The 13,204-nt window shown below is 33.4% G+C and overlaps 1 protein-coding gene across 1 annotated transcript; it reads left to right on the plus strand.

The window, feature by feature from the left end:
* The first annotated feature begins 11,165 nt into the window (after positions 1–11,165).
* LOC7456256 (glutaredoxin-C1) lies at positions 11,166–12,039 on the plus strand. The gene has a single exon (XM_002300094.4). It carries the CDS (start codon positions 11,329–11,331, stop codon positions 11,698–11,700), a length of 372 nt encoding a protein of 123 aa, XP_002300130.2. The 5' UTR covers positions 11,166–11,328; the 3' UTR covers positions 11,701–12,039.
* Positions 12,040–13,204: the final 1,165 nt, after the last annotated feature.

Genomic DNA, 13,204 nt, shown 5'->3' on the forward strand with positions numbered 1-13,204 from the left:
TTTTTTAAAAATTAATATTGACCAGCGGCAAAGCGCGGACCAATATACTTGTATTTTATGATGTCTTGTCCACCATAACGTAACAGGAAACAAAGACAATCATTTTATTTTATACATCACTACCAAACACAATTTTATATATCTCCATCTTATTTTCTATCCTGTCTTTTGTATCTCTGTCTCTTTTGTCCTGGAACAATAACCAAACGCTATCTTAGAAAATCTTCAAGGAAAAAAGTTATTTTGAAGACCCAAATTGATAAAATAGTTTTTTAAATAATTTAAATATTTTTTTTCGTTATGTGCACTTTAATAGGAAAAAAGATTTAGAAAATCTAATTATATTTTAATATATTTGATATTAATAAAATTATTGATTAATTATAACTAACTAATACAATTTCAATCAGAACTTTCTTTCGCATAAAAATATATTAAATAAATTTTTAGCACTTTTGATCAATACGTAAGAATGACTCTTTAACATAGAAATATTATTTTGACTATTCAATACATCTCTTCTCTTGGAATTGTAAAAATAAGAGATGAAAACCAAACTTTTTTTGTCCTTTTCTTTTGACTTTCTATTGAGATGCTCCTATAGTAAAAACTAGATTATTGCTCATGATATACAATGGATCGGATTAATTTTTTTTTTTGGATATAAAAAAAAATATACAAGTGTTGTTATGTGTTTTTTAGCAAACAAAATAATAAACTACATGAAAATTAACCTGATATGACTTGATCGACTTAATAGGTCCAATGACAACCCAGAAGACCAATAAAAATGTGATTTTGACTAAAGAAAAAAGCAAGATGATATTTTAAAAAAAATATTGAAACAACAACATATTAAATCAACTCAAATAAACTTGGGTTAAATCTGTCAAATCCATAACTCAGGTTATCAGATCCTGATAACCCTATAAAAAACAAATAAAAAAATATTAAACCTAATTCTCAATCAACCTAATATTGAAGGGTGAAATTAAAACCAAAATTCAACTAAAAAACAAATCGAGTCAACCCGAGTTAACCTGTCAAACCTAGGTCATGAGACTGGAATAACCCATAAAAAGCAAACTGAAATAAATCATGAATCTCAATTATCAATCCACCCAATGTTGAAAGATGAAATTAAAAAAAAATCAATAAAAAAAACACAAAAATCACCCGAGTCAACCGATGAAACTCGTGACCCTAATCATGAGACCAGGATAACCTCATGGAATACAAACTGAAAAAAATTATAAAACCTAATTTTCAATTAACTCAATATTGAAGGATGAAATCGGAAAAAAAATTAACTTAAAAAAGGACAAAAAAACTCGAGTCAACTAGCTTAACTCGCGATCTGGGTCATAAGACTGTGATAACCCAATATAAATAAATAAATAAAATTATGAAGCTCAATTTCCAATCAACCTAATGTTGAAAGGTTAGATTGAAAAAAAATCAAATAAAAAAAAACAAAAATAATAACTTGAGTCAACCCGAGTTAACCTGCCAAACTCGGGTCAAGTAATTGGGATAACTCCATAAATTTCAATTCTCAATCAACTCAATGTTGAAAGATAACAATGAAAAAAATATTCAATAAAAAAAATGATAAAGAAACCCAAGACAACCTAGCTAACCTGTAAAACTCGCAATCTGGGTTTTGAGACCATGATAACCTCATAAAGATAAAATCAAAAAATAATTATGAAGATCAATTTCTAATCAACCCAATATCGAAGGATGAAGTTGAGAAAAACATTAATTAAAAAACAAAAAAAAAATTGCATGAGTCAACATGGCTAACTCGTAAAACTCACAACCTAGGTCAGAATTAGACCAAGACAACTCCATAGAAAACAAATCAAAATAAATTATAAAGTCCAACACCTAATAAACTCATTATTGAAGGATGAAATTGAAAAAAAATTTGAGATTGAAAGAATTAAAAAAAAGTCCTTAAATTAAAGTTTTAAGGACCAAAGTGAAAAGGTTTTGGCATTTTACTGTTTTAAAGGATGGAATTGAAAAAAATAAAGAAATCATAAAAAAAAAAAAATTGGAGTCAAAATGAAAATAGCTTTGATATTTCACTATCCATTGTTACAATGAAATACAAAAATAAAATAAAATTAGTATATGTTAATTAATAATTCATGCTCTCAGAGCATTGCCTGATTCTTTCTCAAGGCCAGCATATTTCTTTGACCATGGAGGTTCCCACCCCACTCTCTTAGCTAGCTTGCAGTGAGAGAAAAAAGAAAAAGAAAGACTAAAAAAGTGTGAGTTCCCATGGTTTTGGGATTGTAACAAAGATGGGGAAGAAGGGCTAAACTGTGAACTAGTTGGAGACAAAAGAGTAATTTAGGGAAACAAGTTAGAATTCATGTCAAGAGACATCTTTGTCTAGCAAGAGACATGTTTGTCTACCTTTATTATTCTCTATGCATTTGTTTTAATTAACATAAAATACCTGGAAGGAAAAACAATTCGTTAATTAAAATAGAAGAAACAAATTATGATTAATTTTGTGTAAATTCCCTGTACTGTTCTATTTTAAGTTTGATGGCCATTGATCTCTCAAATCACAATGTTCACAAATTCAAAAGAATAGGTTATACTAACTAGAACTCCCTAACAAGGAGTTGAAGAAAATTTATTCTTTACAAAGTAGTAAATAACCATTTTATTTTGTTTTTTTTAGCACAATATTTGGGGAAAATAAATCATTATACTCAGAAAATACCTCTTATGATCAGTAAGATTGTATTGTAATCCCCAGGATGAAAGTATTGTGTTGCTTAAATCTTATTGTATGATTAGCATTGTGATAATTTTTACGGTTATAATTTGAAATAATAAGTTAAAAACTATAAGATATAATTTTTTTTATTTGAGATTTAAAAAAAAAATTAGAGTAAAACTACAATGCGTATTGATTGATTATCGAAATAGTTTTAAATTTGTGATTGGAGTAAAACACATGCAAAACACACAAAAACAAAAAACAAAAACAAAAAAAAAATAGTCTCATTGTCAAGTATTATTTTTGGTCAACGATAGATCCATTTAACTGTTGAACTATTATATAGAAAGAAAGATGATCCTACAAACAAAAAGAAAAAACCAAAGACGTCACAACGAAACAGGCCATGCCAATAAACATTTCAATGTTCTCTTGTCATTTCAAAACTACAGAGCAAGGGTCATGGCACTTATCATACAGTCGTGCAACCCTCTTTTACCTTGAAACCACTCCAAAATCCTTGTCACATAAAGGAAGGCACAATCACTAGAGGAAAATGGCGTGGTTATATATATATAAACTCTCATGATTTAATTTTTATTATTCTTAAGATAAATTATTTGATTTTAATCATATTATACAGATTAATTTGGTCTCCAAACATGAAAATCGACTAAAAGTATCTCAATGGACAACACTTTTCAATGTTTTCTAGTGTCATTTCAATGGCTTTCAACTTAACAAAACTAATGAAGAGTAATTAACACATACCATAAGAGCGAGCAGGAGCAGTTTTTACTCTAGCAAAACATTGGATCAATGCACATAAATTAGGGTTGATTCTGATGAAGTCTTTCAAGCATGGCTGAAGAAATATATTAAACAAGAGGAACAGACATTTCCCTCATGACAATGGCGAAACACAAGGTGAGACAAAAGCACCGTCAGATCCCAATACCGATACAATACAGACTTTGAACTCACATATATATATTACCTTACCTCTTTTTCTACAGCAACAATTTTTTTTTAAAAAAAGTAAAAATAAATGAGACCATGCATGCAAGTTCAAATTCCTAAAAAATACAACAAGAACATGGCATGCATTGATAACCACGTAGACCACTCAAAGATTACAAGCTGGATTGGAACTTACTCTACTTGATACTTGACAAGTTTATTCTGTTCAAAGTGAAAACGACAAAGAGGCAGAGGAGGAGGCTAATGGGAGGGTGGTAAAAAGGTCAAAAAAGAAGAAGGGGAAATGAAGGAAAGCAGTCAACGTTGGGCTAACGTAAGCTAGCTGTGTTTGAAGCAAATGTGAGAGACAAAAGGCTGTGAAAAGCCGTCATGTCGTTTGCTTTATTTGCTCATCAAAAAGAAGGTTATGATATAAAGAAGGTTTCGGTCTTCCCTTTAAAAAGATGTGTTTGCGTCAGGCTTTGCTCGGAGAAAATCATAGTTTGTGCATAAAAACATTGTGAGTGGCCAGGAGCATGCCAGTGCCAGCTACCGTGGAAAACTGGTCAAAAAGGGCTATCCAAACCCACATCACTTGCTAGATCACCTTCCAAAGACCAACTTGATTATTTGATTACTGAAATAAATTAATAATTAGCATGTCTGCAGAGGTAAACTTAATTATATTCTGTGGATAATGTGGAATTAATCGCCAGCAATTATTCTCTGGCATTCATAACGCTCCATCTCTTGGCTACAAGATTAAGACGGACTCAAAGCATGTTTTATATTTCAATACCATAATGGATCACTTGATTTTTCATGCTCAAGGTTTGATTACGGTTCAAGATTTGCATGGCAAATTAATACATGACACGTTTTATGAATTTTATGATAATTAAGGAAATATTTCCTAATAAATCTACTAATTAACTCATAAAAAAATTTAGCTAGCTAGCTTAATATTAATATCATTAAGAAAACTATATATCATGTTGACATGCAAACTTAATCGTAGCATGCAATATATAGGTTTAGATGTGTTTTGTTGCATCGATTACAAGCTAGCTAGCTAGGCACCAAATTAAAGCAAATGCAGACAATAATAATAATTACAAGAACCTGGCTGCATGGAGACATGGTCTCTCCTTATTAACAATATATTGACCTAACCATTAGGAAGAATAAATATAAATATAACACAATTAGTGTGTCGATCGACAAGGTAAACTTTGGTCTGAATATATAAAGATTTTTAAACCAAAGAATCCAGCATTGTAATAATAAAATAAAACAAGTGATGGATTAACTATGAGATTAAATAAGAAATTAATAAAGAGATTAAAGAAGTTGGCCGACATGCAATGCATTAGCCTATCATTTTAACGGTTATCGTGAGCACACCAGGAACAGTGCCTCCGGCTTTTTGCGGCGACATGTTCCTATTCTGCCTTTCACTTCCCCTACACTATAATCACACCTTGTATGTTCTTGCAGCACATGCCATCTCCCCCCATTTACTTTATTTTTTTATTATTCTTAATCATGTGCCATTAACTAATTAATTATCTCTGAGAAAATATATAAAAAATGGAGTTCGAGTATTGCCTCGATCGGTGCTTCAGCTCATGTCAAAAATTGTTTTTGTTACAAGAGTTTCTTTTCCTTTTCTTATAGAATATCCCATACCATTCATCAAATTAGAGATGTTCATCGTTTGGGTTCATTGCAAAATTTATTTATTGAAGAACGTTAATATTCCTTTAAAAATTACCAAGAAAATGCTATTCACACATGTATATATGTATGATTATATAATATTGGTGAGAATATGTTCTTCTTTTCATTGATTTCTTTTAATTTGTGTATACCAAGACCAATTAAGATCATAGGGTATGCGGTCCATCAGTAGAAATACAAGCCACAGGAACCATGCATGGTTAGTTTGACATAATCCATCATGCATGGTAACTGCCATGCATCAGGATTCAGAAGCGGTCCTCTCCTTTCTGTGATGTACCGATCAGGCATACCTCATTAGACCAACTCAATTTGACTCCCATCTGCTATTTTCCTCTCAGTTTGTTTCGCCCTAAAAGGAAAAGGCAAAGACAGAGATTAAAAAGATGAAAGCGTTACACTCGTAAAAAAGCTGTTAGGTTTGATCACGCTCGGCGAATATATATATATATATATATATATATATATCTTACCAGGATGCTACCTCTGCATGCTATTCTTGCCTCGCCTGCCCTTCATGCCAAATTCTAGTACAACCCTCTTGCTCATCTTCTTTCTATCCTTGACCAAAGAAAAGTACTCGACATATATATATGTGTACCCTGGCCGTTTGATTCGGATTCTGATCATAATCCAACGGCTGTTACCTTTGACTAGATCATGAACATAAAAGGCTAAGGCTAGAGATGACACAGTTTTGAGAGTACCGAAGCCACATTTATGGATTCTTATGACATTTAAGCCGTTTGAGGCACAAAAGCAGCTCTACCAGTAGCACCACTGCATGCTATGCCATGTCCAGTGTATTCCAGTCCAGGCAATGTCCGCCTGCGAGCCCTTGTATTGATTGAACGAATTAGAAAAACACCCTCTTAATTTTTGATGAAAAAAACAATTCCTGCTCATACATATGCGAAAATTAGAGCTAATTATGTTTGCCAATGGGCAACAGAGCAGAAAAGGAGCCACTCCTACAGGCATAATCGAATAATATCGTTATCTTTTTCTTCACCCATCTTTCACACTCAATACATGCCCCTTCACCTTGCCTGTGCCCCCCCTTCTCTTTTTCTTCTCTTCCCATCTGCTAAAGGCTAGCTACGTGGCCCCCAATACTAAAAGGAGTTGCTTTCATTTTTCTGTTAAAAGGAACATCCGTACGGACTTATCCCTCCTTTTTAAGCTCAAAATTTATAGTCTGTTTCACTTTTGCTTTAGTTGCATTAATGTTCAAACAGATCGGTAAGTAAAAAGGCACATACTACTGTTCTACATTGGACATGCTGCTGCCTAGTACTTGTCTTAGTGTATAAGAGTTGGCATGCGTATTGATGTGCTCCATGTGAGCCAAGCATTTCTTGTTAAAAATTCCCTTTGAAAAATTTTAGAACGAAAATTCAAAGGCATAATAATTAAAATGCTGATTTTAAATTATACATATACCAAATATGCTAGCATTTCATACAATTCTATTTAAAAAAACACTACATAGAACAACACATCATATAACATTATAACAAAACACAACATAAAAATACACTAGCTCATTAGCCCGCGCCGGTTGAAGATAATTATAAAAAAACTTTTGAGCAAAAAATATATATATTTAGATATTGATAACATATTTTCTAAAAAAATTGATTTTAACCATAAATTGAACGATATTTTGATCCAATACCGAGAAGGAAAAACATATAATACATCTGATATTTATTTGGGATGACATGCGAAACTCGCAGGGATAATCTAAAAAAATTAAAAAGTTTAATCATGAATTAACTCAATGTTAAAAGATAAAATCAGGAAAAAAAATATTTGATTAAAAAAATAAAGTGAGCTCGAGTCAACCAAGCAAACTTGCAATGAAAGTTATACATGCCATTGGGCCTGTAAATTTTTTATCTCAAATATTATTTTTTTATTTAATTATACAACAATAAAGCACATGAGATTTTTTGTATAAAACAACATATATTTTTACAAGTAAAAACAAATCATGATAAACACGTGGAGTCGAGATAGCAAAGGTGGATCATTAACAAAAATAGTGAAATTGCTTTCTTTGAGGATCGAGTTACATAAGAAAAAATAGGTCATCAATAACAAATGATGAAATTGTGTATTTTTTTTTTTAAATGAGGGATATAAAAAGCATGAAACAAAAAAAAACAAATAATACCTTGGATGCCGTGGATTGACCCGTTAAACCTGCTACTCGGATAATGGACACAAATTAGGTTCAATGATTTGTTTTTTAATTTTTTTAAACCAGGCATAAAATAGAAAAGGAGAGAAAGAGCCCAACCGTGTAGGTTTGGACATTAAAAAAAATAGCTCAGTTCGCGTGCCTAGGCCCATCTGATTTGTAAAAAAAAGTTTCTTGTTATCTGCCCCATTTCTTTTCATTTTTTTTAAAGATAACAGATAAAGTACCGTCTGCAACAGCAAACGATATGTCATAAGCTTTCTGCAGATTTCATCGACATCATGGGTTTGGTTTTTTTTCTATTTATCAACCCATTTTTTTATCCAAAAACCCATAAAACACTCTAAACACTTTGATAAACTTGTCTATGACCACAAAAAAAAAATCAAAAACAACTCCAAAAACCAAAATCAAACCGAAGCCAAAATGATTCATTTGGTCAGATCTACCTCCTTGTGCAAGGAGAAGGAAAAAAAAATACCTAGATCAAACTCCCCTCATGAAGCGAAACCTATTAACACTAAAATCAACTATTTTGGTGGTCAGAATCGTCGTTAACGATGAATTTATCTTTCTATGTTGGAACCCAACGAGCCCCTCTCTCTTCTCCATCAAAAAAGAACATAAAAAAAAGAGAGGAAAATAGAATTTAGTACCAAAATTGAGTTTTTAAAAATAAGAGGAGATGATTACCTAATAGCTAAAAAAGATGGAGACTAAAACTAACATTTCAAACAAATCTCAAGTTTATCACTTGTTTTATCTATTTTTTTTCACTTCAATCATCTTTTTTTTCTATTCAACCCTTTAGGACTCCTAAAGGAACATGTAACTAGGTGTAAATTAAAATCCATTGTTCTAAAAATAGGATCGAATTGATTTTTCTTGAAATTAAAATATTCTAATTCATAGTGAATCGTGAAAGGATGGACGGTGAGATTTGCTACAATCAAACTCCCACTCGGATCAGAATTTTTGTTAATTTGCTTGAAAATCAGCTTAAACGAAACCCATTGAAACTAGTACTGAACTGAATTTTTTGACGTTCGTTATAGCCCATAGTTCTGAGCTAGAACAAGTAAGCTCATGGAAAAATAGAAAGACTCAAAGTCAATCTGTAGATACACACGAATTCTAGGAAAACAAATTAAAGAAATGAAAATGATGATAAATGGCCATATATATCCTGATTGATACGTACCTACCTAGCTCACTTCAAATGGACGAAGACAAGTCAAATTCTCCCAGAGTGGAAGCTATCTTATTTCTCGATACTAACGGGATAACACTGATTAAAGTATCTGCCCATGATTTTGAAGAAATATTCCTTTTTCTTTTGCTTTTAAAGATCTTTCCTATCGAAGGAAAAAGAAACCGTCCAAATCCAAAATAAAACTATCCACATATAGAATCGAAGGCCATAAGAATATTCATCCATCCATCCATTATTGTTTGCTCGAAACCCACAAGTAAAAAGAATATGTGACCGACCCCCATCAAAATTCGAGCTGATCTATGTCACGTACGCCACTTGATAATCTTCACTTATAAACAAGTGTCAAAATGGAATAAAAAACAAAGCTTTATTCATAATAAAAATTATAAAATAAAATCCAGAGAAAAAAACAATATTATTTTCATATCCAGTGTAAAAAAGAATCTATCTAGAATAACCATTTAATATAGAATAACCATTAAATAAGTGACCAGTGATAAGAGTTTAGGATTAAGAGATTTGCTTTTCATGTGATATCAGGTCCCTATGGTTGCTAATATGATGATCACTGGAGGCTTACATGTTCGTTAACTTTAGAACCCGTAGGATTAGTCGAGGTACACGCAAGCTAACCCGAACACCCATGTTAATAAAAAAAAATCAATCTAGAATTGATCCGGTCTACTCAACATGTCAACATGTGATATAATTATCCGATTAAAACACTATTTTTTTTTCTTTTTTAAAAAAGAAGAATTAGTGTTAAACTTTTGCGCTTCCAGGGGTTGAATAACAATGGAGAAATAACCTGTAGTAGATAGGGTCCAAAGAGAAGGGCATAAAAGACGCATGAAGGTCACGTCAAGAAAAGGAACAAAGGTTTGTGATAGCCACGTTCCGGCCTTGCTCTCTTGCTCTTTGCTATTTGATTATTTTGATCATGTAAGAGATGCAGAAGAAGCAAGGCCAAAAGCCGACAACAAGGACGGAGACAGCCGTCTATTAACCCACAACTCCCCTCTGATAAAGCCTGTTCCTTGTGTCTCCCCCCTTTACATGACTTTCTTTTTTCTTTTTCTTTTTTTAACCCAATGCAAAGATTATGCTTCGAAAATTAAATGCTTAGAATATGATCGCCCATACACACCATTATCTAATGAAGATCTGTTTCATTGCATGCATGCTATGTTTCCCATGGCCATTCGGTTCTTTACTCCACACATTGACCTTCTATTTTCTCAACAATTAAATAAGCCTTGCTTATTCTCATTTTTACTGTTGAGATGTCTTTGCTGGCTATAGTATAAAAGAATATGATTCATTCTTTGGAATTGTTGTGATTAGTTCTATATGATTTTTTTATGTTATTTGAGATAAAATAAATAAATTATATATGTGAAAGATTTACTTTTCATGGTCTCCTCTGGAATTTTAATTTTAATGGTAAAAAGGTAGTATATCCTACCAAGTTCTTTAATTTTAAGTCTAAGTAATATATTAACTATATAGTAAGTGGTCTAATAATAAGAGTTTAGAATTAATGAGCTTGCTCCTCCTGTAGTCTCAGATTCGAACCATGTAGTTGCTAATATGATGACCACTGGAGGTTTATATGATCGTTAACTTTAGGGCCCGTGGGATTAGTCGAGATGCGCACAAGCTGACCCGAACACCTATGTTAATAAAAAAAACACAAGTAATATATTAATGGTCATTTGAAATGGTTCTTACAATTAGGTTAATTTAGCTATAGATATTTTCCCCCTCTCTTGGTTTAATTTCAAGATAATTAGACTAGATTTTTCTTTTTGTGAATCCTTTAATTTTGTACAAAAACAAACTTAATCTTAGTCTACACAAATGCCTTTGAGATGTAGCATATGATTGAAAAAAATTAACTAATTTGACTAGATACAGTTCCACTTATTTCTATTCTATTCAAATTTATTTAATTTAATTTATTTTATTTTTCCTAATTCTTAAGGGTGGAAAATGTTTTGAGTGGTTATTGAAGTGTAAGGTGACACAGATTATTGATAATAGTAAAGTTTTTTTAAATTGTTTTTTTTTTTTAAATTAATATATTAACTTTTTGAAAAATCATGCTAAAGCGACCTTAACACCGAAGACCCCCTGAAGCTACATTGCTCTAGACAATCTCTCTCTTTAGCATGCGTCGAGTCGCTGACGACTACATGACAGACCAACTTTATCATTACAAAAAAAAAAAAAACTCTTCCCTTCAAAAAATAAAGCATTAATTCTGCTTAGTCCTTACACACACTAATTCCGTTGCAGTACTCGTTAGCTTCAACCCTCCAGGGCCTCCACTGTCTCCTCTATAAATAGCACCAAAACCCTTCCTTCATATCTCACCAAAGCTCTCAGTGCTTAACACATCCAATACTCCAAAGCAGCAGTTCTCAATATTGCTTCTTGATACACTTTCTTGCTTTCAAAATGTATCAAACCGAGTCATGGGGGTCTTACATGCCAGCAAGAACCAACCTTGGTGACCCATTGGAACGCATAGGAAGGCTAGCCTCAGAGAATGCAGTGGTGATCTTTAGCATAAGCTCATGTTGCATGTGCCATGCTATTAAGAGGCTCTTTTGTGGCATGGGAGTGAACCCAACAGTGTACGAGCTGGATGAAGACCCAAGAGGTAAAGAAATGGAGAAGGCTCTCATGAGGCTTCTCGGTAGCTCCTCTGCTGTTCCTGTTGTTTTCATCGGTGGCAAGCTTGTGGGTGCCATGGATAGAGTCATGGCTTCTCATATTAACGGTACTCTTGTCCCTCTTCTCAAGGAAGCCGGTGCTCTTTGGCTTTAATTGATGCTTACTCTCTTCGTATTTTAAAGGAAATGACTTCACGTATAGTAGCAAATTAAAGAAAGCAGGGGAAGAGGAGTGGCGTACGTTTTGAGGGTCTCCTCCATTTTGGATACACTAATGACCACTACTAATTACCATCAAATATCTTAATTTCTGCTTTTAATGTTTTTTTCCTTTTTCTTAACCCACATTTTATTTTTTTAATCTGTGGGTCTTTTGGTTTGCTTTGTATGTTTCCCGCTCATCTTGGTCTCAAGAAAGAAATGTAATTGCTCCCTCCTCTGTATAGAAAAATGCGAAAAAAAAAACTACTTGTGTTCCTTACTTTAAAGTTAATTAATCCTTCGCTGCTTCTTTCTTTGCAATTTGATCGGACATACAACTGCTGCGTCTTTCTTCTCTCCAGTTAACAACAGTTAATTTGACCACAGCTTCTTTTCACCATGCTTGGTGGGGGTCTCCCCCAAAAAGTAAGAACCTGGTTTATAATTGTTCCTACTGCGCCGTAAAAAGACCCGTTCCCGGATTTGAGCCGGGAAACTCGCCTGATTAAAACCCCACGTTGAAAGGTTCTTTTCTTTCGGTGGTGGGGATGGTGGTGATCATCTATTCTCTGATCACCGTACTGGCTGCTACAGCTCTTTCATTGACCGTTGATAGTGTCAGGGGCCCGCCCTTTTGTTTTTTCAGAGGACATGATTTTTTTATGGTCGATCATCAGGGTACATGATTTAACTTGATCCAAAGGTGCCTTTTACCCCGGTGGGGCACACAATAGAAGTGGAAGTTGGGAGTGACAAAAGGGTATAAAAATGGAGCCCGAAGAACTATCTTCACCAACTGATTTTTATTTCCGTACAATTAATTAGGGTCCACTGAAGATAAATTTGGTTCGACACTGTGTGAGATTGGCAATGACGTGGTTAATCCTAGACGCCGTGTACGGTTGCTGGCAGGGCGGTAACCACGGTGGCGTAATGAAGGAACCATTGGGGTGGTCGGTCGAATCTTGGATAATGTAAGAATTTCATTTTTGTTTTTGAATCTTTCAAGGGGGAGAGAGATATGCTCATCCGTACTCCTGACATCTCGACCTGGGAGAGCCCTTAAATGGTTAGGTTAGCCCAGCCAAGTACGGCTAATGCTATCCATTGTAAAAACTAAAAATCCAAATTTATAAAAGAAAAACCTATTAATTTATTTTCCCATTATAAGAAGGTGGTCTTTAAAAATGGAGATAAATTAATCTGTTAATTAATCTGAAAACATCCTCTATATATAGATGCAAAATATACTGGTCGGGTAATCCTTACCAGATTGAGTGCAATATGATATTTAGGGATGTTAATCAGTGATTTTAGCCGCCGCCGCCACCACCACCACCACCGTCTATTCTCTCTAGCCAGTCGCCCTTAGGACATCGAAAAGGCAAAGGAAGAAGCGGCAGAGAGTGAATATATGTGCTGATACTGTGAAGAACCAGCATCTTTATCGTATCTAT

Source organism: Populus trichocarpa, chromosome 1 (assembly GCF_000002775.5).
Source record: "Populus trichocarpa isolate Nisqually-1 chromosome 1, P.trichocarpa_v4.1, whole genome shotgun sequence".
Classification (NCBI taxonomy): Eukaryota; Viridiplantae; Streptophyta; class Magnoliopsida; order Malpighiales; family Salicaceae; genus Populus; species Populus trichocarpa.

What these genes read in the sequence shown, in the direction of transcription:
- LOC7456256 (XM_002300094.4), top strand. Translation starts at nt 11,329, where the DNA reads ATGTATCAAACCGAGTCATGGGGGTCTTACATGCCAGCAAGAACCAAC.